We start from the raw sequence: 27,735 nt of genomic DNA, 5'->3' as shown, positions 1-27,735 counted from the left end.
ACTATGATTATGTGAATTTGTTGACACTCTTCAGTTTGTGTACACCTACTGAACTAGTTCCGTTGCGATGCTGTGAGAATACAGGGCCGGTTCAGAAAGATCAAGTGCAGGGGCCGCATAAGGTAAAGTTATTCCATTCAGATTTTATTCCACTCTCCTGACGTGAAACTTACGTAACCACCGACTCGAGCATCAGGCGATGATCGGCAGCGTTGTTTAAACATCAATATCAAATGGTCTCCTCAATTATAAGAGATCACTTTTGTTTGCTTTCAAAGCAAATAGCACTGCCTAACTTGACATGTTTTTGTTATATAATTGGCTAACAAGAGGCTAGGGGCGCCCAGAAGTGGACAGGATGTCGATAGGGCAGATAATCGGGCGAGGAGAGCGGTGCAGGAATATCGATTGGTCCGCTTTCCCTTGGTCAGCTTGCAGTACCTGGTAGAAAATTGCGGCGGTGTGGGACGGAAAGTACAAAATGCCCCTAAGACGGGTCCTCAGCAAAGAAGAGTTGGCAGAGCGATGTCTTATATTCACTCATAGAGTTTCATATTAGTATAACTAAACGGAAATCTGGCGCTGCGATCGTTCAACTATCATGGGAATGATGGGAAGTACAGGCTACGGATTGGCATTCTGTTGACTGGCGAACTAGTCACAAGTATTTTTTTGGCAGTGTTGGTTTCGCTCCAAGCGCAATTGCTATAACCCACAGTGGGACAGTGCAACGCAATGCTCTCTGCCTTTGTTATGTTGCTCGAAGTGGCGATAGCGCGCTGGGCCAGCGGCTGGAATGATGTTTGTGTCGCGGTGTGGTGTCGAAGCCCTGACGAGAAAGCGACGGCATCGTAAACGTTGAAAGAATATGTTTTGACCGTTTGCACCTTGGTTTGTTAAGTGTGTTAGGTTGGCGCTGCAGCGTTATGAAACTTGAGAATAGGAAAAGATAGGCACTACTGATACAAGGACTGTTTTAGGACTTTGAGACCACAAACTTACGTGTGGTAGGAAAGGTTGCTGCTTCCTGGCTGTAGTCTAGTGTCGCAAAATGGGTGAGTGCAAAGCCACGCCGTAACGCTTCGGAAACGGTACCTCAATATAAAATATAATGAAGCATACTCGTAGGAGACCACAAGTGTCCTAGCTAGCACTGCAGCAGATGTGCTTAAAAGTAGTTGAAGACGTTCAGCAATCGTGACAGCCGACGCAGCCTTTCGAAAGAGTGAGAGACTTCGCAAGTGCCTGTCTTCTTCGAGAAAAATCTCGCGTTTGTAGTGAGCAGGCGTCGTAGCAGACGATACTTGTAGCATTCCTCTCAAGGGCGCGACACTTTCTCACAACACAACAATTTTATTTCCATAAATACTTGATGAGTATTCTTATATAAGTACATGCACGGTTGTTATTGCTGTTGTAAAAATGAATAAATAATTATTCTCTGGCGTTAAATCGGGAACAGAATCGCAGAAGAATGCATACCCTGGTGTGCCCGGTTGATAAACCATAGTAAACCGTGCTTCAATTTCAAAGTCATACAACGTTTATGTAACGTGTTGTACATTATATAACATACTGCAGAAATAAAATTAGATTCTATGCGATAATATTTGAGTATAACTTCATTTACTGCGGCGCAAGCAAATGCCACTAGTCTAGAGATCGAAGTCGATCCGAAGCCTGTACTTTCCATCCTTCCCATGTAGGTTGAGGCAACGCTCATGAGAGCCCCCGTAGACACTAGCGCCACATTTCCCTCTAGGGTATTTATTTAGAAAGTCTATGTATTCACTGAAAGGGATCAAAAACACTACACTGCAACGCATTCTTTTTATTATGCACAAAAAATGCATACTCCCTGGCACAGCTGCGAGTAGCCCGTGCCAGAGCGATTGGCCTGTAGCTATTAGCAGCCATCTTCTATTCCTTTGGGAAAGGGGCCCTCTCCGGCTATTCAAAAAATAAAAAGTTGGTTTTGTTCGGTATATTAATGCATCTTTAGTACGTACACGTCACTTTGACGTGGTGAGTTTTCGCGGTTCTGTGACGTTGGTTAACGGACAGGCGGAATGGGCGCAGCCCGGAAAGAAATTCACCAATAGCGAAGGGCTGATGGCAGAAACGGAATATAAACAGATTGGAATAGCTAATTCGTGTGTTGTCGACAAATTCGACTTCGCCCTGCCATCTCCTAACCGCCTGGTTAGCTCAGATGGTAGAGTGGCTGCCCCGTAAAGGCGGTGGTCCCGGGTTCGAGTCCCGGACCAGGACGAATTTTTCTTCAACTCTGAGGCTTTTCTTTCGAGGAACCCGTATGGGTTTCCTTTGTAGCAATTGCTACGAACGGGTGGATGTCTGATTTTCCCTTTATTAATTACTTCTCTCCACCTTGCGGGTTTCCGCAGAACTACTACGTCAGATTAGAATAGCTTTACGTTACACCGCCCCAGTGCAGAGACTAGCGCTGCAAGTATTTCCAAAATGAATATAAAAGTGCGAGCCTTGTCGTCTGTTCGGCGCGCTTGGCGCGTCTGCAGGATCGTTTGAATTGTTACGGTCGCAGGGTCTTCTCTCATAGCCACAGCATTCTTGGGGTGTTTTCTTCATTGACGCTGCTCCCCGGAGATTAAGAATTGTCTTACTTTTAAGTGAGCTGGGCACATGCACTAAAGATCGAGCGTCTGCTTAGACAAGACCACATCTTCCTGTCGGTTAGAGGCTAGTTGCGGCTTCTTAAACAAAAGGCGTGAAACGCTGGTCATCTGCAGTGGTCCCAAAGACAGAAAGGAGCAATAACGCTTCCCACAAGCCGTTATTTTAAGGAATGAGCCCTGACAGCATCGACAACCAAGAAAAGCAGGACGAAAGATAAAACCTCGTCACATCCACATTACGACGCCCAAATAATTGTCCTTACCTTCCGCTTTGTAAAAGCATAGCTGTTTCCTTGTCTTAGAAACACGCTGTCGGCGTTGCGGACAGCAAGAAGATCTCGCTGAACGTTGTTAACACAGAGTGTCGATCGTCTGCTCGAAGCACCGCTACCACGTTGCTGCACTTTGGCTGCACCTCCTATCGAGCGAGTGCATGCCGGTCGTGAACTAGCGGATAACTCGGTTTGCTTTCTCGCAAAAGAAATGGCAGAGTTCAGAGGCCGCGCGCTGCAGCAGAAAAGCGAATACGAAAGTGCTGCACTTTCTGAACTAGTGCAGTAAGTAAGACAGTAAGCAAGACACACTGTGTCTAAACTGCAACACAGACTTGCTGACACATGGAGCATATGGCAATGCTGATAGCTGCACATTTCCCCGTACGCAGATGACATGGGTTTGAAACCAAAACCGCCTACGTTTCGCCTCGCGAGAATCATTCCCGCTTTTCACGAGAAAAAACGCGAGATGCCTAAATGATTGGCTAAGAAGCTTAGGCAAAAATTAAACCGAAACAACAACAACAACAACAACAACAACAACAACAACAACAACAACAACGAAACACCTAATGGTGTAAACGCAATTTAACTTTCTTATTATCCGCATATTGTACCCCAAATATTGACGATAGTTTGATTACTTAAAGGAATATTTTGTGACAAGCAGTGGCCTCAATAACACTTTCCTTCTTTTATCTCATCGTGACAGTTTAAAAACTGTTTCGATATCCAAGTGAATAAATGAAACTGATGGCCAGGCGTGTTACTTCGGTGCTTCTTAACAAAAACCGCAAAACAAGAAGAGGAACACGGCGCGGTTCTCTCAACTTACTTTGTTTGCTTACCGCATGGTTCTTCACTACTATCGTTGCCTATGTTCTGCGCGACTGGCCCGCCATTGTTTGGAACATTTTGTCCGAGTTCTACAGAGTGCTCGAAATAATCAGCATTAGTTTCAACAAAGACGCTGACACGTGGAACAAAAGCCTTGGTTTCTAGTTCATCCGCAGAATAAACACTGCTCGAGTTTGAGAGAGATGTAGAGAGAGAGAGAGAGAGAGAGAGAAGAAAGTGTCAGCTCCGACGAACCTGCTCACATAATTCCGCTCGCATTGCTTCCATCTTCTGCAGCTCCGCTAAGGTGTGGAAACTTTCTGGCCTTTCTTTAGAGAAAAATGACTACCAAGGTGGAATGAACATGCGCGCCGTGGATCTCGAGAAATGAAAGAAAAGTACACATAACGAGATACAAAGATATCTCGCCTAGTTTCAGTGCAGCAGCGAGACAAAGAGCTCGGAATGGATGGACACGGGAGAAGAAATACATGTGGAAAAAAAAATAAATATATATATATAGACTGAGTCTTCCGCTATTTCCCCGTGAAAAATCTGTCCATGGCGTCTTACTTATCGCGAGCAGAGAAAGCAATCGTCGAGACGAGGGCGTACTCGGCGTTTCTCAACTGCCACGACGAGGGACAGCGACGAAACAACGGGGAGTAGCGCCTTCAACAGGCGGCCAAAATATAAGGCGGCCCAGCCCTTTTCTTTCTTTCTTTCTTTCTTTCTTGGCCGAGACCAGTTTTCTTCTATCCTTGCCAAGAGCTCACAATATTTCTTAATAAACCGGCGCGGGGAAATTAAAGCGCGCGCATATTCTCTTTGTTTTCTCTCACTGAGGACAGAGAGACGAACGACGGCCAATTTTAATCACTTTCCATCAGATGAGGATGGGGAGCAGAGAGAAGCTCAACAAAGGCAAGGAAGGCAGGGGGTAGTTGAGAGAGGACAATGCCTAAAGAAAAAGAACAAAACAACAACGTTATGCGCCCAGAAGTGCCGAGAAACCCACGGAAAAAGCGTCTTGCACGCCGTATATATAATTGCGTGCGCGCGTGCAGCACGCGAGTAGGAAGTGCCCGGCACTAATTGCAAAGAAACTGCGCCGCTCCACTGTGAAGACGGGGGGCGGGAGGGTAGTGGGGGAACAGCTGCAGAACAGGTGGAGAAACCTTCGGGAAGGAAATCGTTCGAATGAACATCGAAGTGAGGAATTTCATCGGGGCACGATAGAGGAACCCCGCAAGCGCTTAATTCCTCTTTCATTTTATGTTAATCTCTTCATAGCTCCAAGAGGTATTGCATGAGAGGCCCACGGCACCGTTTTGCGGAGATCGCACAATCTGAGCGCAACTCAAGAGAAAAGAAAACAAAAACAAAGAAGGAGGGCAATAAACTACAGACACGCGCAATGGAAAGGAAAGATTTGCGAGCGCTGCGGGGCGCTCCAATCGAACCGGCGAAGAAATTGGAGAGGAGGGCCTCCCTTTCATGGCCACTGGCTCGGAACAGCACGATTCCGCAGGTCGCGAAAGGGAAGTAGTACATGCTGCAGGGAAGGGAGAAGTCGACAACAGTTCTGGGTGAAAAGCGCGATGAAAGAAAAAGCACAAAAAAAAGAGGCATATCCCCAATGTGCCAGAGAAACCATTAACGGAGCACTCGTGCACACCCCTCGTTCCGCATTTTTGTTTTCTTCAGTGAGTAATAATTAGTCGCCCTAATTAGCTCCCATTTCGTAATAACGTTTCGTACTTTCCGTCCGACTTGGTTTGCCCAAGCCTTGAGTAATGATTGCGCAGGCACGTACAGTTAAAGAGTAGAAACAGCAAAACAAAGGGCGGTGTTTGCGAACGAGTAAAACATGGATTACGGTAGTAAATACTGATAGAAAGAAGAGTAAAAGAATTTGAAAACTCCCTTCAAACGGACTTCTGTCCCTTCGCTACCATTCTTGAGAAAACCAAGGCTCTTTCGTTTTCGGCGCCGTTCACGGACACTGCCAGGATATTGCGTGAGCCACTTGGGCTTGCGGAGGCGATTCCCCGCACGCTGCTCCAGTGCATGTGCTTGTGCGAGTCCCCCAGTATATGCACGTGCAGTGTGAAGCGCACCCGGTTACGGTCACTCAAGCCCGTACGCGGGGAGCCTACGTACCCAAACCGAGAGAAGCTCTAGCTCGATGTCCGATGGCGACGCCGACCTCTGCAGTCGTCGAAGATGACATAACCATGAACGCCATGACGTCAGTAGATTGCGAGAGGCTTGGCGCTAGTCAACCGTGCTGGCGACGCAGTGTGCGGAATCATCCAGGTGGCGAATGCACACCAGCCGCGTAGCAGAAGCAATAGAACGTTCTGGCATTGCATTACTGCTCATCCTTATAGTTACCGCCACTACAAGGAGCCAGATTTTCGAGCGATAACTGAACCTAACCTAGCTAACCCATGTCGCGCACACATAGGTGGCAGATGGTTGGATGGTAACTGTGATGGTTGAGCGGTAGCGCTAGAAATAGTTGTTCGTAGGGTCCTCGGCGTAAAGCGGAAAGCAACTAATGTAGAGCTGCCTTGGAGTCACTGAAAACACCCCATTTCCGAAGTAGCTCCTCACGAATTATGCCAAGTGCGCCACGAAGAGCAGCAAGCTCCGCGGCTGTCGATGTTGTCTGATGAGATGTCTTGAAATTTACGATGGTGACTTTCGCAGGAAAAACCACTGATCCTACAGACCAGTCCACGGTGGTTGACATCAGTGTACAGATGGGTATGGTCGTATTTTTCATACAGCAAGAGCAGCGAAAAGTGGTGTAGAGCTGGTGACGAGAGTTGTGCCTTCGTTCGAATTCCCGGTACTGTCAGTTGAACTTCTGGCTGAACTAAGCACCAAGGGAGAAACAGAACTCTCGCTGCAGCTGTGTAATCGGATGGAAGTTAGACACGATTAGGCAGCATCGTCTAACAAAAAAAAGCGCGTGGTTGGTCTTCTGTAAGTGAGGCGAGTAGTGGAAAGAGGCGCGAGCAAAGGGCCTGACGTGTGCTCTGAGCGCTTCGGTAACAATGTGAATCGTGGCTGCAGGTAGTCATGCGCAATAGCAATGGTTTCAGCTGTTGATGTACATCGTGGTAACCCTAGACAAACCCTAAGCGCCTGGGCCTGAACACTTCCGAACGTATGGATGTTAGTTCTGCAGATATTCGTTAGCACTAGCAAGCTGTACCTCATATACCAGAGAAATTAAGAGAGCCCTGTACAGTTGCATCATTACGTGTACTGAATTATCCCAGGTTTTTCGTCCAAGAAACTTGAATAGATGAGATATGGCTGTCAGGCGCTTTTTTTAGGTAGGCCACGTGGGGACTCCAACAGAGGTCACGGTCGATGATTATCCCTAAGAATCTGTGCGTCCTGACGTAAGAGATATTTTGTACGTCGATGGATGTGGTGTACCAAGTCATTAGTTTCCTGCTAAATACGACCAATGCACATTTTGAGGGTAAATATTGAGGTCTTGTTCGCTATGGTACGCTGATATTAGCTTGAGATCCTTCATCGCCTCGTGGAGTAAGGAGAAGACGTCACATTTCAGTGGCTCCATTGCCACTGTGGCCTAATGAAAAATGAATACGTCGATAAAGCTGCTCGATCTGCTCATGAAGACGGCATGCAGAAACCGATCCCGCTGTCAAGAACAGATGCAACACCGAAACTTTGAGTGCTTGCAAATGATACCACACAATCGTTGTGGAACACACCTAACTTGCAGCACACGTCTACATCGACTGGACTCGGTCTTCAACTTTGCTCTACACCTGGATTTCCCGACTCGAGACAACAGTGCTTTGCCGACTGTGGCCTGATGTCGCTTTTACGAAATCCCTTGCTTTCCGCATCAAAAGGGAAGATAGTGCTGCGTGTGACCATTGCGGCAGCGAGGAAACTATTGAACACGTTTTTTGCCGTTGTCCTCGATACAGCGCATACAGGCAGCCACTCGCAACCGCTCTGGCCCGTTTTTACGACCGGTCGCTGTCGGAGCAGGAAGTCCTGGAACGCCGGCCTATCATGTCGTCCCTCCATAAGTCTGTCAAGGCATTCTTCAATGTTTCGCCTTCGAGCAGCCTATTAGAGAGACTGTAGTTGTCACGGACGTTCACCATCTACTCTGTTTATTTATTTTTCGTGCCTTTGCTTTGTATCTTCGCTATTATTTCCGTCTTTAATTTCCCCTTCCCCTTCCACCAGTGCAGAGTAGCAAACCGGAACCCATTCCGGTTAACCTCGTTCTCTTCCCACCCCGTTTCTCTCTCTACCTCTCTCTCGGTAGCGTTATGTCACAACGTTCAAATGGTAAAAAAGATGGGCGCCATGAAGTAGGATCAAGACGCAGGCTCGAATTTCCCCGAAGGCGTGCGAAGTCTTAGCTCATGCCAGTATAGAAAGATGACGTTGAGGAGAGGACACGCTTAATGAGCACAGAACCATCACTCATGCCGCCTTAAACGTCTGCGAACCGCGCTTCTTGAGATCCACCGGTCTGCGAGAACGCCTGTGATTGGAACGCATTTCTTTTACTTGTTTTCCTTTTTTCCTTCCTCTTTCTTTTTTTTCTTGTTCCTCTTTTTCTCCTCCCGCTCTTTGTCGTCTTTACAACCACTATCTCTCCCACCCCCAGTGCAGGGTAGCAGACCGGAAACTGGCCTCTGGTTAACCTTCCTGCCTTCCCCCCATATCGCTCTCTGCTCCGTTTTCAGTGTACTTAAAAAAAGTTGTGGTTTCGCTCGAAAGGCGAAGCATGGATTGCGATAGCAAATTAGTAGACAGCTATACGAAGTAAGGATAGTAGTTTTATCCGCCGTATAAGTTTGGGAACATTCGCCTACTAACTGAATTAACAAGCATGGTCTCAACGCGCACAGGCAAACATGGAAACCCCACTCTCGATGAGCAGGGACACTCGCTCTCAAAACGCAGAAGCAGCGAGTTGAGTGACCTTCGTGCTGTCTATCGCTTCTACGCATGAGCGGCGAGAACACAGCGCGCACAAAGGTATGAGCCGTCTGCAGATCGCGTTCAAGATACGGCGCGTGCGACTGCGCGCGGCCGTGCAAACTGCGGACTCGCTGGCGGAGTCGAAGCCGCCCCCACTCCCTGCCGCGCTGCCTCCCCGCTTCGCTCCTTTCGGCGTGCGAGATTGAGCCGCGATCGTCAGTTTCCCTTGCGCCCGGTCGCAAAATATGCAGTTGCTGCCGGAGCACAATGCCACCCCTCTGGCAATTCGCCCATGGCAATTCCGCCCATGGCAATTCGCGCTACGGAGGACGGCGCGCTTGCTCTTCGCTTTCTTCCTTCGCGCGCGCCAGATTGAGCCGCGATCATCGGCTTTCCTCGCGTGCTTTCACTCGCACATACAGCATATGGCGCGCGGCGACGGTGTTGTCGCCCTTGCACTTTATACAGAACATCACGGCGACGGCAAAAATGCGCCTGGAGTGCCCATATAATTAACTCGTACTGTGAATCAGTGACGTGATAGCCGGCGAAGAATAATGAGCAGCAGGTCTTGCACCGTTTCGCGTTTCTGAAAAGGGGATTTTGTCGGAAAGCTGTCCTTCGACTGCCAGCTGAAAACGGAATCCTCTGTTAAATGTGGTATGGGGCCTCTTAAACGGGATTTAATTCTTACGCGGCTTTATTTCATAGACATTGCCAAAGAGGTTCACTTTTTCTCGGTAATTACTAGGCCAGTGTTTAAAAATCTATGCCGAACGCCTGATAGTGATCTCACTATATGTATACTAACAGTGTTTGAAGCAAAATTTCTTCATTATTTATCGTCACGTCTAGTAGGCGTCAGCCACTTCTTTTAATCAGGTATACGACGTCTTCAGGTTTATAAGTTCCTTCCTAAGAACCGCTTATCAGCTGACGATTGGCTTCTACTTGCTGACCACAAAAACAAAAAAGAAAGAAGAAGAGAAGGTTCTATTCCCTGCTACAGTGGCAGCAGTTAAGTTGGAGCAGAAAAAAAAATAGTGTCTGCGTTCTTATATTCTTGAGCCCGTAAAGAACCCAAGAGGCCTAAATTAATCCGGAGCCCTCAATGACAGTGTCTGTAAATAGCCCGGATGTCAATTTCACGCGTTAAAATTAATTCATATTATCAATTACTACAATTTGGTTTGCCTAATTAAAATGAAGTCAACAAACATCCAGCCTAAACTGAACAGTACTTTGTCTGGCTGGTTTTCCGTACACTAAAGCAAAATGATAAGATGCCAATTTAAAATTAGGAAAAGAAAACGGTTACAGCCACCGACAGTTTCGGCTTTCGACTTTATCTTCTACTGTTTTGTATGTCGTGTTGAGTGCCACTGTGTGATGGCATTTACGAGGCTTCTCGAAAAAATTGTTTACCATATTTTTGTGTCTTTTGGAATGTTAATTAAAACGCATGAAATTTACGGTGTGCGTATCATTACTTCTTGTGCATACATAAAGCCATTCCCCCCCTCTCCCCCCCCATAGTCCTGCAAGTACTCTTGACGCCAACGTGGGACTAAAAATTGTGCTTACTTGTACGAGTTCGGGTTGCATACCTGAAACCATGCGCACCTTCTGCGGGCCGCACTGTCATCGTCAACACAAATAAGAAGGCTAGCTGCTAGGCCGATTAAGAATGTTGGTGTAAAAGTGCAGAGGCACAAGAAACAATGTAGAGAATACCCATCTTTGGTCGAACGATTAGACCCAAATAACAAAAACCATGTAACCAAATCAGCGCTTACGTGCCCTTCGGCTAATTGTTCACGGTCTTCCGCCGTAACCACAATGCATTATGATCACGCTCTCACTGTCAGACCATGTTCGGCGTACTGCGTTTTTAGGGGATCCGGAGTGATAAAGGTCTGAAAGCGCCAAATCTCCAGTCTTTCATGATCTTTCTGGTGCTAAAAAGAACACCAGTGGATCCCCAACACCAACTATAGCCCAAAACTTCACGTAGCTCGCCCGCAAGGCGATGGCCTAACTACCTTATAAACAACTTTTGTGATTGCCTACTGGGTTTTCAGTCGAAACAATTTGACTTTTTTATATGGTATTGCTTGGAGCACGATAGTAGCGCAGGTGCCACCCCATTCAGTCGTTCTGTCAATCTTTTTTTTTTTGTCAGTGCGCGCACCGTCGAGTAAAATGTCGTCTGTATATTTACGTTCGGCCGCAAACCTCAATAACTCTGCTCGTCGTTAGGATTTTTGTCAGAGCCCCATAAATGCTCGTGGATTTTCGCTATGGTTTTCTTCTACGGTCATCAAGTAACTCAGTATTTTCTTCGTGCTCTTTTGGACGAGTTTTAGATAGTAATTCCAGTTTCACTGGGCGGCTTAACTTGTGCTATCTGTTCAATAAAGATGCAAATAAACATATACACAAGAGATACATTATTGTGAGAGACGATGTAATGAGATAGCTATATATTAGCGCTTGAATTTATTTTGAGAGAAAATAAAGCGACGCATTACTTTCTGGGCGACCCGTGCGTATTGTGATGAGCCTTTCACGCTAGTCTTGCCCTTAATTCACACTGTGACGACTTACGCAGCGACATCTACGACACCTCTCGTACTCAATTTTGTGGCTCACACTGTTAACGCTGCACAGCGCATGGATGGACCTAGACGTCACGAGGTCAGGCCTGAACTTTATATTCTGATGCTAATATTTAAAAACACCAAGAACACAATATCCGATCGCTGCTGCGGATTATTTTGCCACGAATCCTCCGTCACTCGCGTTCTATAACAGCAAGGGTCACTTTGCACTTCGGAGCGCTGGCAACGTTTATTTGCGCAGTGAACGCTTCCTGCTCAAGAATTTGGAGCCGGGGCACTGTATAGAACCTCCGAACGCCATTACGGTGCCCCTGGCCAGAGGTGGGCATTGATTTTTAATTTGGATAACGCGAACGTCGCTAACGAGCTTATACAGGGAAAAGTCCGGCTAGCCGATAGGGTGTCGCAGTTCCCCTTCTCTGCCGGTAATTACAACGGGGGCAGATTGCAGCGGTAACTAAGCGGTGAGTTTCGTAGTACGGCAAGCGTGTCCCCGGTCGCTTCACTCTGAGCGCCAAGGGCTGCCCCGAGGGCCGAACAAATAAAGCGTTTAGGCGGCGCATCACTAAAGTGCCTTTCTTGTTGAATCGGGGGATATGGCGATGCAGAGGCCGATGGAGCCTTCATTACACGCTGTGTATGTCCTTGATTAGAGTTTGCTTGGATTCTGTTCTTATGCGGGCAATCACGCGAAGCGGGAATGCTCATTCAAGATGCTATAGGTTCTCGTTCTTTTCTCCTTTTTTATTTTTGAACATAACTGGCAAAGTAAAGCTAAATGGAAGACAGTTGAAAAATTAGCACTTTATGTATACAGCCGTACAGCGCCGTAATATGTTAGGGGGGACTCACAGATTAAGGTTTTGCACATAAATATGAATCTGATAAGGAGTTAGAATATGAACCGTTAGGGAACATTAACATGCCATTAAGGAGACAAAGGATTGAGCAGACAAGAAAAAAGCACTCACATGGCAGGCTAAGTACTGACTTAGCCTGCCATGACAGAGGCCCAATGCAACTGCAACGGGACGTGTTTCACTTCTCGCTTCGCTCGACAACGTCCATATATTACAAATTTCAGTGAAGTTAGTCGCGACACACGGTCTGTCGTCTTGCGAGGCTTGTTGAAAGCTAACATTCCTTTTCTGAGACGATGCACACACGTGGTGCAGTGTGCGCCTGCCTTAGGTGGTTTGTCGGAATGTGCTGAAGTTCGCAAATGTAATGCAGGCTAGGTTTTTTTTGCATCTACACTTGCAAGTGTCAACACAGCGATAACGCTATTAAAGCTCGGTTTCGAAAGAATCACTCAAATCACTGCGAGAACCAGTCAAGGTACGGAGGAGAGAAGAACTAAATGAGCCCAGAATACGCAACGTTCTCGGATGTTAAGTAACGACAGGCACGGAAGAAAACAGCAAGGCCCAAGGAGGTTGCTTCGCTGACTGATCATTATTAATTAGTTTATGATAGTAGTGCAGGTGTCAAACATTTAGAAACTTATACCCAGGAATTTTGGACAATGCCCAATTGGCAATCTGTGGAACTTCGCCGTAACACACCAGCGTAAGTCAATGGGCAGTCCATGATAGAAAGAACTAGCCCGCCAACATGTTTTAGTCAATGGGCAGCACTTTAAAAATTTGTATCTCAAAAGATCGACCTAGTTTCAAAAAATTACTTTTAGCAACGTTGAAAGGGTGCTTCTTTTTAAGAATATAAACATTTATGAGTCTTAGTCGAGAAGTAGTGCTGCGTTATAGCAGTGTTTTGGTCCTGACCGAAAGACTGCTATAAAGCAAGAGCGAAGTTAGGATAAATGCCGTAAATGGGTATGTTAGTTGAAGGAAGTACTCTCTCGATGTTGCTAATTTTGTCTTGTTGAAACTCGGCCAATATATTGAAATATAACTTTTGGAAAATTTTGCCCATTGAGTTACACTGGCATATTGCGGTGAAGTTTAACAAACTTTTCGAAGGGGCATAGTTCAAAATTCCTGGACGTGACGCTGTGATATACCTCCGACACATAAACTTATCTACCGAGGCACTTCTGAAAGTGGGGGGGGGGGCTCTTTGCGCCCCCCCCCGCACACTTTTGAAAACGGCACTGTTGGCTGCACACCGGCAAATCCAACAAAACAGTTAAGGCCAAGTCTAACTTGAACATCTCAGAAAACACAAAATCAGCATTGATATTGATTATTTACCGGTTTGTAATAATCAGTGTAGCCATTTTAGCAGTTTGGTCGTTAGATTTAGCAACCGCTTTCGTTTTGTTTAGCGGCAAAGAGAGAGAGAGAGAGAATGAAGAGGAAAGGCAGGGAGGTTAACCAGATATGAGTCTCCGGTTTGCTACCCTACACTGGGGATGGGGGATAGGGGTTGGAAAGATGATAGAGCTTTCTATTTAACGACCGACGTCTTTTTAGCAACCTAAATAAATATTGGCGACATTTTAGCGACTTCGAATGCAGGAAAGTTGCTTCAAAAATGTCCTTCTAGAACGCACTTAATTAGTCAAAAACTACATGTAAGCGGACTTGACTTGCTGCGCGACGCATAGGCAACGTTTGCCTTCACTGTGGTAGTCTTTACGTTGTTGTGCTTCACAACACAGTGGCCATCACAGAGTTCACATCGCGCTCACAAGATTGATGTTGTTTTCTTTCTAGACGAAAGCGATTTCAATGGGTGCAAACGCTGTGGGTTCTGCAGTATTACTAAATGCAGTCGGTTGGTAAACGCTCGCAAGCGTAGGAGTAAATTAATTGACCAAAACCAATTGGAACAAATTTGATGTCCATATTTAGAACACGGCAGGTGAAAAAAGTTTGGCAGCATGTTACATTCCTGTAACACGTGAAGGCGAAAGCCTGCTGCACACTTAGTAATGCGTTAAGTTATACGATCGAAGGGGTCTGCCTTTTACTGCCGCTTCGTGTGCTCCGGTTGATGATGATGATCATGATGATGATGATGATGATTTCATGGCTTCCCCTTAGAAACGGGGCCGCGACAAATAGTCACCTAGTCTGCTTGATTTGATCAGGTGTTCTTTATCTAGCATTTTTCTATGCATCTCCTTAATCTTTTCGTCTATATTTTTTGCTTCAAATAGCATCACAGTCTCTACGCGGATGACATCACCCTCTGGGTTCCCGGAGGAGGATGTGACGGTCACGTCAAGCGAACGCTACAGGCAGGAGTAGATGTGGTTCAGAATTACTTGCGTGGAACGGGCCTCGAGTGCTCGGCTACCTAGTCCGAACTCTTACTCTACAAACCCACAAGGAGAGGTCGTAAAACCCTGCGCGAAGAGGAACGGGAATACTCCAAAATACGCATTACATTGGCAGATGGTACTCCCGTACCGCACGTAGAAAAAATTAGAATCCTAGGGTTACACCTGCAGGCAAACGGCCATAACGGAGAGACGGTGCGAATACTTCGTCGTTCGGTAGATGACACGATCCGACTCTTGCGTCGCATCACGAACAGACGCAATGGTATGCGTGAAGAGTGTGCGATCCGTCTCGTGCAGGCGTACGCGATAAGCCGCATAACGTATGTTGCCCCCTACCTGAAGTGGATCGGGTCAGAAAAAAAACGAAGTCGAATGCATGATCCGAAAGGCTTTCAAGAGGGTGGTCGGCGTTCCACTCAACGCGAGCAACGACAAGTTTCTAGAGCTCGGAGTTCACAACTCACTTAACGAGTTAATCGAGGCGCACGACGTTGCGCTATACGAACGATTATCGAGGTCAAAAGCAGGTCGATGCATCCTCGAGTCACTCGGCATCACGTACCACACTCAGCATGGAAAAAGACGGCGGTTCCTGCCTCTGTCCGCGACCACCTGATCATCCCGCCGCTTCCCAAGAACATGCACCCGACGCACCACGCCGGGAGACGCAACAAACGAGCAAGCGACCTTCAGAAGAAGTTTGGTAACAGCAACGAGGTGGTGTACGTAGACGCGGCGCGATATGTAGGAGGGAGAAGCGCACACGCGATCGCGGCTGTAGACCGCACGGGTAAGTGCCTCGCGAGCGCCACGGTGACCACGGGACTCGCGGAGGCGGCCGAAGAAGCCGCGATAGCACTCGTCGCGGCGCCGAACGCTGCGATCGTGATCAGCGACTCGCAGGCGGCAATCCGCGGCTTCGCGCGCGGTCGTGTCTCGCGGGAAGCGGCCCGCATACTCCAAATTTCTCACGACGGCGACTCGTCATCGCCCTCGCAACCCCAAAACTCTACGGTCTTCCTCCTCTGGACCCCGGCACACACCGATGTTCCGCTCGCGGGCAACGAGGCGGCCCACGCCACGGCTCGAGGTCTCACACGCCCAGCCGCCGCTGATTATGTGGCCGCCGCCTCCGCCCCCGAGAGCGGGCCATCGGATCTGCCCGATCGGGACACTACAACAGAAATACAGCAACAAGAAACGCACTGGGCGTGGGGCGATCGCCTAACCACGTTCAGAGACCTCACCCAACACTACAGACTTGAAAGACGCACATTCCCGCCACCGCACGATAAATTGAACAGGAACGAGGCCTTATCTTTACGCTTGCTTCAGACACACACCTACCCTAGCCCCGCTATCTTACACCACTGCTATTCGCGTTTATATCCAACAGACGCGTGTAAAACTTGCGGACAGAGAGCAACGCTGCGACACATGCTCTGGGAATGTGCCGGCAACAACGGTAATCAAACCAGCTGCGTTCCGCGACGCGTCCATAATCGCGGCCGTTGCCAGACTACGGGAAGACTCGAGCTCGCTTCTTCCCGACGCCGCCACGGATACGGGAGCCGCCGGGGACCTTCTCCGTAGGCGTCGCCGCCGCTGGGAGGCGGCTATCAGCTCTCAGCTATCGACCCAGCTCTGGGCCGTCCGGCAAGCCGAAGATGCCGCCCGAGTCCAAGGACTTCGAGCCGCCACCTGAGGCCACCACAGCAAAAACTGCCGGACTATTCTTTAATAAAGTTTCTTCTTCTTCTTCAAATAGCCGACACCGTAGCACGCTTGGAAGTACAACGCGCGCGTAATGTGGAGGTTGCGGGTTCCACTCCCACAGGTGGCAAGTTATGTTACTGTGCACTTTCATTTCCCTTTTATTTGTTATGTTTTGCATCTGATTTTCAACCCCAGCTATCTTCGCCGATGCTTGCCTTGGCTTCGTTATCTGTTGACTTTACATGGTCACCATCAACAAAAATCGAGACTCTCGGTTTCCCTTCTCGCGTGTATGTATATACAGGGGGTTTCACGTAACTTGAACCTAGGATTTTAACAAAGTGGTTAGCCGCAGCTGAATGAAACCAACGACATGTGGTTTGCCATAATGTGGCGCCCCTAAGAGTATTTTTTATACTCCGCTTAATTATTTATTTAACCAAGATGAATTATGAAACATTTTTAATATTCACTTTAGGGCCAAGTGCGTTTCGTCGTTTTGACGAGGGGCTTCAGGAACGACCGATCAATGTTTTTGTAGCAACGTACACCTGCGTGGTGATTTCTTTCGTCGTTTAAAAAGGCCCGCGAAAATATGACATAAAACCACGTGACTGCGCTGGTTCGCTATAGCGCTCTCAATCGCGCTTCGTGCGAAAGAACCGTGCGCGCGCACCGTGGCGAAGTGAGCGGCCGCGACGTCGGCCTCACAGTGCGTCAGCACCTTTGGCGGTGGCACACGGAGAGGAAGCGCCGTCGTCCCTGATAGGCGATATAGGCTCGACGCACGGTTGAGAGCGCCGCAATACGATAGCGCACGCGCGCAGTCACGTGGTTTTATTTCATATTTCACGGGCTTTTTTAAACGCCGAAAAAAATCGCCCCGCAGCACGTACGTTGCCCCAAAAATTGGATCGGTCGTTTCTGAACCCCCTCTGCAATATAATGAAACGAACTTGCCGCTAAAGTGAATATTAAAAATGTTTTTAATAATTTACCTTAGTTAATTAACTAATTAAGCGAAATAATATAAAATATAGTCTAAGGAACGCCACTTGACGGCAAACCATATGCTGTTGGTTTCATTTAACTGTAGCTAACCACTTCTCTTTAAATCTTTGGCACCAGTTACGTGAAACATCCTATATATATATATATATATATATATATATATATATATATATATATATATATATATATATATATACGCATCGAGATACAGGGGAAAGGGAGCGGCGCCCCCTCCCCCTCCCAACCCCGACCCCGCCCCACTCTTAAAACAGTTGGCACGCCACTGCTCCGACAGAAAAAAAAAAAAAATCTGCACGGATACGTCCTTGACATCTTTTTAAAGCTACACTGTGCATGGTTTTCATACCTTAAACAGTAATTCAGACAAAAATTATTTACCGAAATACATTTCTGTGCATACTTGGAAGCACGGGACACAAGAACACGGGAGCACGGGACCCCTCAGCTCATCAGCGGGATAGTACGCCGTCCCGTAACGCAAACCTTATTGTGCCGAGCACCCTTACATGCATTCAGCTGCTCTCTCGTTTTCTATACACCAGTGACAGCAGTAGAGTCATGCATATGTACAATTGTACCTTGTGTGCGATCAGCAGGCTTTGACGCCGCAATCTCGTTCTGCGCGTTGCAGGTGATCTGGCTTTGTTCGATTATCCCTAGTTTTTAGTACATTTTCACAGGACGATGGCGCGTGGATAGGTTCCCTGTTAAAATTCAGTAATCCTTAAGAAACATGTTTTGCTTACTAAACCGAAGTTTAACTCTGATTTTGCGTCGTATGCATAAACACCACTTACAAAAGCCCTGTACCCTGCGGTGTGCGGAGTTTTTATGAGTGTACCCTCATGTGTACAGACTGATAGTCTTCACACGGTGATGACTATCAATTTCAAACATAATTCGTGAGGTCTTAAATTATTTGTAGTCATGGATTCATAAAATGCTTCACATACTCTACTCATGCGCCCAGCGACTGAGATTTCAGCGGCCAGACGAGACGCCCAGCTACGATGTGGCCAGACGAGAGGCCCAGTTACGATATTTACTAAGCTTGAAGGGTGACAGCAACACAGGGACAGCAGGACAGACATGGACGAGCGCTAACTTCAATATAAGTGTTATGAAGCGAGAACAGCGCGATTATACGTAGAGATGGGATCATAACAAAAATCACTCACAAGGAACTATCACAGCGGCCGCAACGAACCCCTACTGAATGAGATGCGTAGCATACGGATCCGGAAAGGCTAATTCCTTTTGAAGTCAATAAACGGACAGCATACTGACACACTGATTGTGCGCACATTGCAACTCTGCTATCATTATAATTTCTCTTGTTCGTTGGTGCTGAGATTTGTGGGCTGTCACACATCTACCACACTGTCGTCGACACGTGCTGCAGTGGGCCGCCAAGAAGCCGCAAAGGTCTCGTTTAACATTGTTCGCATGCTAACGCAGTCATATATTCAAGTACTGACCAGCTTGACCAAAATATGATATGTCATACGATAATGTAATACGATACACAACCACCTTAACGCATTGGACAAACTGATTGCGGTGGTTCATTTTGTACGCTTTTGTTGATTTCTCAATAGGATTTGTTAGAGTACACAGCCTTGACAATTTTTGGAGCTGGAAACACGACACTGACAACGATTTTCCTTCCTAATTTCTTTAGGTAGTGCGACAAACTGTGTATGTATGGTACGATGACATTTATTTTTTGTTGCTGAGATGCACCGCACACGTTCCGCTTCTCTTTTTGTTATAGTACATTTTTTTATGCTCCATTTTTCTGATGGTGATAATGACAATGAATATCTATTCGCTTCCTCTGATAAAAAAAAATAAGGAAAACAAAACTGCCATGCCCACCCAGATCATTTAGTACTGGCAGCTAAACGAACAAAGAAAAGACTTCAAAGATTAAAAAGAAAAAAAAAAGCCTCGTTACTACGGTTGAATATAAACGATAATAAATAAAGAGGCAAAGCTTCTCACCCACAGATACTGTTAAGTTCTTAAGATTTGCCCTTCGACGCGTTAGAAGTAGTAATGGGAAATATCTATAGCCAAATCAAATCGTGAATCGGCACCTGAAAGCGTGCTTCACCTTCACAATACCATACACGTGGAGAAGAAAACCAACGTCTAGAGGACGCTGGAGAGATTTAGGCATACATTGACATCCACTTGGCGACGGCGGCGTGCATACGACTGCTTACGGAAAGCGGAGACACTACTTCGTTCTTTAAATGAAATACGTGTAAACAAAGCGTGCTAATTAGCGGGAAAACATTTAATAGATAAAAACGCAGAGACATCAATTTCCTGGTCGCGTCCAGCAAAGGGAAAAAAGAAAAACACATGGGCTGGAAACTATTTTACCGTGACCTGAACACACACACACACACACACACACACACACACACACACACACACACACACACACACACACACACACACACACACACACACACACACACACACACACACACACACACACACACACACACACACACACACACACACACACACACATATATACGCACGCGCACACAAGGCGGCTGCCGAGTCGGGCAATGAAAGGATTTAGCTACTTAACCTTACTTTTGGCACCACTGTTGTAGCTGCGCACGGGGCGCGGCGCTTTTCATGTGTCGTGCACCGAGAAAAAAAAAATAATTGCGCAGTGCATAGACATTCAAAAATTTAGAGAAGTTGTTTGATGAACCTTTTCTAATTAGCCAGGTAATTAGTACACAATAATGATCCTGGTTACGGAAAAGGACTAATGACCGAACATCGTAGGTCTCGCGAACGTTTATTGAGCCGGTTTTTCTTAAAAGCATGGCTAGTGTTAGCTGAGGCACCCAGTGTACATTTAGCTGGGAGTCGCTAAGTGGAAAGAACAAAAATGATGTTCTGAAAGATCACGAGTGCAATCTGTCATCGTTTGGCTGACAGTAACTGGCTCTCGATCCGAGCACCTGGAAACGCTAGACGGCAACTTGTCTTTTATCATCAAGTATGAAGAAATAAGAGGAAAGTTACTGATTATAAAGCTTTAGAAATCGCTGACTGAAGTGACCCCAAGAATAGCGCCAGTGCCAGCGAAGAACGCACAGCGGAATCTCTGCTTGGGGCCTTACGCGACAGGGCCGACAGCCTCCGCTAACTTTGGGTGCGCTAATTTGGGTACGTAATGTATAGTTTTAATAAACGCGTTTGACGCCTTACACACGCTAAGCGCAAGCCCTTCGCTACGAAGCGCGTCCATTGAAGACATTTAGTTTCACTTATGGGAAATGAAAGCGTATAAAGAAGACGGTAAAAAATAAGGGGCGCCGTTTACCGCACGGTGCCAAACATGTCCAAGCAAAGACAATACTGTCACGTGGTGGTGACGTTAAAGAACACAGTAACAATACTGTGAACCACAAAACTAACTTTCATTGGGCGAACCTGTGCCCACAAAACAGGCTACACTTATAGCACAACGATAGCGGCGAAAATCTCGATAGCGAAAATCTCATCAGCGGGTCAAGCGCGTCGGCTTTTATACAGCAGTCGTCGAATGTTCCAGACTTATCGTTGGGACCCGCGTGCCTTCCACAAAGTTCTACACCAGTCGCGTCAGGCGATGAAATCAGATAACATAAGATTCGGTGACAACAGACAGCGGATAGAAGCATCGATAACTTTCCAGGAACTTCGGATACATGCAGGCGCGTGCCGCGCTGTGCGATAACATTTGTTAGGCGGCGAAACGTGGTCACCCGATAAAGATAAGTACACGTGTCAATACATTAGCAGCCATCCTGGCGTTTCGGTGCCGACGCGTCTCGTCAGGCCGATATGGACGACAGGATTGCCGAACGATCTCAAAGTCTCGATGGGCTATGTGCTCATAACTGGCATTGTAGGGGAGTTTATGGAAGAGGGAAAGCTCATTTCAATAGTTACTGGCGATCAACGATAGCGAGAGCGTAGTAATTAAGACAATTTCACTGAATCATCAGGCTACCGCCATGTTTGACAACGCTATTTCCTAGCATACGTAAACGTTATCTGCATTAAACTCGTTAAATAACCTACATTAACCTGTCGTACGCAATTGACAAGAAGACAATAACGTATGGAGCATGAGAAGTGACGATAACGCCATTCCTTTACGTATTAAATGAGTTTACGTTTCCTTGCAAACGCTATTCTAAAACTGTCGATTTACTGGAACGCTCTATCTCCTTACGTGTACAGGTTCGATAACAGTGTGGGAATGAAGCTTTCGTTAATCGCAACCGGCTCAATGTGGACGACCAAACAAGTGGGTCCTGCGTTTTCTGTTTTTTTTTTTGTTTGCTCTTTCCCCCGGAGGTTATTCAAAAGCGCTGAAATTCACCTGTGCATTGAGAACACCTTATTAATATCCATGAGAAGTAAATTATCCCCTCAGACTGTATATGAATAGTGAAACATAAAGCGCCCAAGAGAGCTTACAAAATCCCGGCAAGTCGGCGCGCTTTCATTATGTTGGAAAAGCAGTGCTAAAAAGTAGCGGGAACGACATCGCGTTACGGCAGTCCTCACTCGAAAATTCCTAGTCGTCAGTGACTGTTAATTTTCTTATTCGGATGGTGCTCCATTAAATATCTAGCCCCTTAGTTCTACTAACTATTTTGACAGACCACGTAAGAAAACGCAAGCGGAAGCGGCGCAAGCATACAACACGAATGAGGGCTTGCTGTACAATGAATTGTCTTACAGAAAATTACGCTTGTCTTGCTTATTTTACATCATGAAAGAAGGCGCACGTCTTTCTTACTGCGATCATATTCTATTAGCGATATTACGACCAAGGTTCTTTTTCCTGCTTTGGTTGCAGACGCGCACAGTCCACTTTCTACTGCCTTAGAAAAATTTTCGTTTTCTTTTCTTTTTGTCGTAGAGGACGGCCTAGGTGCGACCATATGCTGCTGCCTGCAACTCACGTGCGTGGTACGTGATGTTGAACCCTCGGTGCCTCCGCGTCCTGTGCTGCTGGGCCTCGAGAGTCAGCTTGAGCGTGTCGCCGTACGAGAGCAGCTGGAAGCCACGCTGCACGCTCAGGTCGCCGCCGCACAGGCTGATTGTGGCTGGGCTCCCTATGGCCGTGGTGGCGCTGAGCCTCACGCTGAGCCGGTCGCCCAGGCAGTGACCCGAGGCTTCCCGCACGCCTACGTCCAGGTCCTCCACCGTCACCAACACCGGCAGGCTGGGTGCCTCGGACTTTATCACGTACCTGGGACAGAAAATTCGCCACTGTAACGGAACGCTTGAAGTGTGAGGTGATGTAAAAGCAAGGCAGACAAGACACAGATAGCAAGGAACAGGCGTGTTTCTTGCTACCTAAATCGATGCCGCTCTTGGAGCGAGCGAACGTGGAATAATGTAAAGCATGCAAAAAAATTAAGGCATAAGGAAACGGTGAGTGAAGAGAAAACGAACTACACAATAACGTAAAGTCTGTTTTTCAAAAGTACTCCGGAAAGTGTCTGTGATGCGTTAAATAATGACTATTTTAATGAAGTGAAAGGTTGATATAGATGAAGTGATAATAGCATAGCGCTACTAAGAAAACCAATCCGTAATGCGGAATTAGGTTGCTTTCGTGAATCTACGCCTACCTCGAGAATTTGTGTAATATAGTTGTTTGATTAGCTAAACCAATGCGCTTTTTAGATCATGCTGTCGTGAACATCAGAGACGAATATTATGGCCCCACGCACATCGAAGAAACATTCTATATTTCGAAAGATAGTTTGCCATTTCCTGCCGCCTTTCGCATTTAGATTTCGTCTTTGTTATTCAGAAAATTCAAGAAATGCCCACAAAGAGAGGCAAAAGGACACAATCTGTCTCCTGATCAGGCCCGCGATAGATCGCGTAAGCCCTTGTCACTTAAGACTGGGGGTTCACAGAAAGATGGAGACGAAGCAATCGGCAGCGGGCGAATACGGGAAGCCTCAGCCTGGAGCAAACATTTTCACAAGGGGACTTGGTCCCTGACGAAGACAAGTTGACCCAGTCCCCTGCCTTAAACTATGGAAAAGAAAAAAAAAAGATGGTGCAGGAAATTGAGCACAGAAGAAAATATTATGCACGGGGCGCACATCCCCTCAAGCACACATCCTTCAATTACAGACCGTCAGAGAGGCCGACGAAATTAAAATACGAAAAAAAAAATGAAATAAACGCAGATGCTCTTTTGTCCATTCTTGCATTTCAGGTGCACAAGCCCGCAGTCGCAGTAAGTGTGCCTTACCAAGAAGCGTTTCCAAATAGAGACAACTCGGTTTTTGACAATGACTGCCTTCGTGAGAAGGTAAACATTAAGCAGTTCGCCCTTCTACTCGTTTTATACCTACAAAAGTTAATCCGCAAATGTATCCGTCAGCTGCGCCGCAAAATGTCCACAGACACCGATTCGGTCATCCCTAATACCTGCCCGTACGGCACGAACACTCATTTGCCGCCACACGCGTCTGACCCATTGTTGATGACGCTGTCACCCATGTGTGCTACCATGTCGCCACCGCTAACTAGCGCTGCTGACTGCATGCTTCCAACCGTACCATCCGTTGCCGCAATATGCCGTTAAGAAGCAAACGCCACATGCGTTCTTCCAGCTTTGTAATTGTAAAATTGACGATAAACACCTAGCTGCTTCGCTACAACAAGGACGGTTTCGCGCATCCGTCTTGCTCACCTGCAGTGCATGCTGTTGGGGTAGAAGTGCGGGTAATGCGGCGAGATAAGCGACTGCAGCCGGTCTTTGTACGCAGTGAGAGTAGATGGCGGGTCGTGGCACAGCGATGCCATATCAACCGTCGTCCAGCTAGCTGCGAAGCCCGTGGCTGTAACCGAGTAGTCCGAGTGGAAAGTCAGTCGCAGCTCATTGGACTCCGAGAAGTGGTCGAACCTGCACAAGTGCAACGGCAAGATTTCTCTATTCAATGAGAGCATACCGAGTGCTGCCTGAAAAAAAGCTTTGAAAAATGTTTGCCGAAGGCACAGGCACAGTGCTTTTTTTTTCTTTTACTCGAAAAATACCCGGCAGTTCCTCGGTTCTCGTGGAGTATGCAAGTTCGCAATTTTTCCAGCTGCCACTGGACTCGCCGACTCACCTGTCGAGGTCGGCCTCGTGCTGTCCGCAGATGCGCACGGGATCAACCTGGCTGTGCGGGCTCTCGATCTCGATGTAGTCGTATAGGCAGTCAGCCTGCCACTCGAGGTCCAAACGAGAGAAGGAGAGCAGTACCCGCGAGCCAGGTGGCCCCACGATGGACACTGAGTAGTGCAGATCATTCAAGTAGTGCGCCGGGTGGTGCAGCGACGTGAGCGTGCCCGACGGTTCCGTGCGCGTCGAGTTCAAATCCTGAGGAAGCGCTGCAGCGGGGGAAGAACAGCGCGCTGTCGTGTGTCTGTGGCGACTGCACCTCATCCGATGGAAGGTGCACGGCGTACGAGGGGCTCAACACAGCCGAGCTGCACTTAGGAATGCAGCACGGACGTGCCGAGTGAGTGTTGAACCAGTGATATATATCTTTCGGCAAGGAGCGGCCACATGTCCCAAGAGCTAGACCATTTATCAAAGGTTACATGAACAGTTCTCATTTAGGAGCCTAGATCCACTGATATCGTTTTCTTCCAGCCTCTATACCTTTCAAAAAAGAAAATTTGGGACATCAATATGCGGCGAACATCGCGACACATCATAGTATATATGACAGAGAAAATAGGTGAGAGAGTATTGCAATGAAGAGACATTATGTTCGATGTGCGAGAACAAAAATAAATTGCTTCGAAGCATTCACGTTAGTTGGGCGGGATGATGTCGTCTGCATGCCTTAGACAACGTTGCTTCACCGTTAGTCATTCAGGCATTACAGTCTGACTCACCCGCAGACTTTTTGGGTGTAGTCACTTTTTGTTTAAGTCGGGGTAATGACACTAACCACTTACCGGCTTGCGCATTTCCTGGACGCTCCCAATAGTGAGCATGTATATTGTGGTCATGTGCAGTCAAATAGCCGTAGCGTGATCATGTGTCATCTTTCAAGCGTTTGTTGGTACAGAAAAACAACCAAGGACTTAATTTCCGTGATGTGGTTTCCAAGCTCCTTCCTTTCTTACTAAACGCAACGTATTCACACAAAGAAGCTTTTACGCTAAAGCTGTTCGTAGGAGCCGATTCTCGCCTATATCGCTCATATAATTAGCAAAGGTGGCCGCCCACTATCAAACAACAGTTACGAACGAACAGCTTTCTGAATTCAGCCCAGCCCAAGGTATTTCCGGGATCCAGAACTAAAACGAAGTCGTTCGGTATGAAACTCGCTGGGTGAAAATTTACCTTTCTTTCGGAGCGCGCACGACAGTCACACCGATTGTGTTGAAGCTAGTATTGACGATTTTCGCGACTAAGTCCACCTGTTCTGACAATGATGAAATAGAGTAACAGAAGCGCTTAAAGCAAGCAATAGGTTATAAATCGGTTGGACCCATCTACTGGAGAATGCTATACTGCAAACAGGAATAGAACGCACAAGTTCACGCAGGCGCCTCTATAAAGCGCCCTCCACGCCATCGCCCCCTAAGGGCGCCATTCTGTTGGCTGCTGCACGATTGCAAAACATTTAAGTACCGCCTGACTGCTATCGACCGGGCCGCCTCGCATGGGATGCGTCAGTTCAGCGCGCGCACACGAGTGCGAGTACCGATGAGCATCGATCTAAGACAGCGCGCACTCACTGAAGGCTTTCTTCTGGCAGATGTATCGGCCGGAATGGTCGCACGGCTTCCAGGCCCAGTGCAGGTCGCTCCCGTTCTGCTGGGGCCGCCACTGCAATGCCAGGCACAGAGGCGTCCCCTTGGTCCCAGAGCTGGTCGTTTCCCCTGGAGGGCATCAGGAAATGGAGTCACGTGCGCCCTCTCGAAGGCACATTACTGGCGCTTTGGTCACGCAGAAATATCGCCGAAAGCGGTGCAATGACGACATTTGCCTTGTGCTTGAAGGCGGGCGGCAAGTTATCAGAGGAGCTAGGCCGCACTGTCGAGGGAAAGCAGTCAACAAAACGTATACACGTGTCTCTTCTCCATACAGGTGGCAATCTGGGTTATTCTCGACTTTCTGTTGCCGTTATCGTACGTATTTGTATGTGTCAGCATGTATTAGCTCAATAGCATTCACACAACGCAGTGGGAAATACTAGGGACGACTAAATGGACAATTTTGCACTTTTTCTTGTAGCGCAAGAAGCACAAGGACGCAGAAGAGAAAACAGACACACACACAGGCGCTGTTTTCTCTTCTACATCCTTGTGCTTGCTGCTCTACAAGAAAAACTGCAAAATGTTACACCAACAAGCCAAAATATCTACATTGATGGACAAATAAAGAAAACTACCACTTACAAGCGGTCTTTACTTTGACTACATTTTGAAGGAAAGCTCGCACTGTACTCTCAACGTAGGGCAAACAAAAGTTGAGATTTCGTTGATTGAGCTCAAACGCAAATAAAAAGGGGTGTACCGATAACAGCCCAGATCAAATGACATACGTTTCCGCGTATCGGTGAAATGAGCACAAGACAATGCACTTAAATGAATGTACTCGCGTCCTAAAGGGCCCGATGTGGTGTGAAAAGAGATACAAAATAAATATCTCTGAAGAGAGAGCATCTTTCATGGGTCGCGTATCTCACCGGGCGGCTCTTCGGTGGTGTCGGCGGCGTTCTCGGCACTCGCCTCGTCCACCCAGGAGCCAGCGTCTGCCCGTTGGCCCACTTTGCGGCCGCCCAGCCAGTACCAGGCGCCGGAGCCGGAGCCCTCGGTGGCAGCCACGAGTGCCCTCAGGTGCGCCTCCTAAACCGACGAGAATAAAATTGCGTGGACCGCCTACACCGTCGTCAGTGCCTGCTTAAAGCCGAGGCAAAACATGCTGCTGTGACTTAAAAGGCTATAAATGTGCAAGGACAGCAGCGTCATGAGCAGAACTTCTTCCATACAACTAGGTCTGTGTTCACAAAAGGATCTTACGCTGGAATTCTTCGTATGAAGAAATTCCAGACAATCTTGACGCTGTACTATTAATGGAGGCGGCCGGCCAATGGCAAAGAACACTTACAAACGGCAAGCATAGGCACCCTGCTTGAGGTCTAATGTTTATAGGAAACCCTAAACCACCTAGCTTAAGCAACGCTTACGAACGAAAAGCTTTGTGAATTCGGCCCCTGAACTTTTGTAACCTCGATTATTCGAACCAGTCGTAACAATTAAGCGATCGTCCAGTGCTCACGGCTAAACGT

General features: G+C 47.3%; 1 protein-coding gene and 1 non-coding gene across 2 annotated transcripts in view; one reads left to right on the top strand and one right to left on the bottom strand.

The window, feature by feature from the left end:
- Positions 1-27,735, bottom strand: part of LOC126547419 (uncharacterized) — a 147,976-nt gene that overhangs the window by 45,573 nt on the left and 74,668 nt on the right. The window contains exons 9-13 of the mRNA XM_055063016.2: positions 27,133-27,292; positions 26,180-26,323; positions 24,553-24,814; positions 24,135-24,347; positions 22,344-22,667 (exon numbers count right to left, since the gene is read on the bottom strand). Coding sequence (XP_054918991.2) covers positions 22,344-22,667; positions 24,135-24,347; positions 24,553-24,814; positions 26,180-26,323; positions 27,133-27,292 — 1,103 coding nt within the window. The remainder of the gene's footprint in view (positions 1-22,343; positions 22,668-24,134; positions 24,348-24,552; positions 24,815-26,179; positions 26,324-27,132; positions 27,293-27,735) is intronic.
- Positions 2,198-2,272, top strand: TRNAY-GUA (transfer RNA tyrosine (anticodon GUA)). The gene has a single exon. It is a non-coding gene; the product is annotated as a tRNA-Tyr (tRNA).

This window comes from Dermacentor andersoni, chromosome 1 (assembly GCF_023375885.2).
Source record: "Dermacentor andersoni chromosome 1, qqDerAnde1_hic_scaffold, whole genome shotgun sequence".
Lineage (NCBI taxonomy): Eukaryota > Metazoa > Arthropoda > Arachnida > Ixodida > Ixodidae > Dermacentor > Dermacentor andersoni.
The sequence above is the reverse complement of the archived record's forward strand: the minus strand, read 5'-3'. Positions and strand labels throughout refer to the sequence as shown.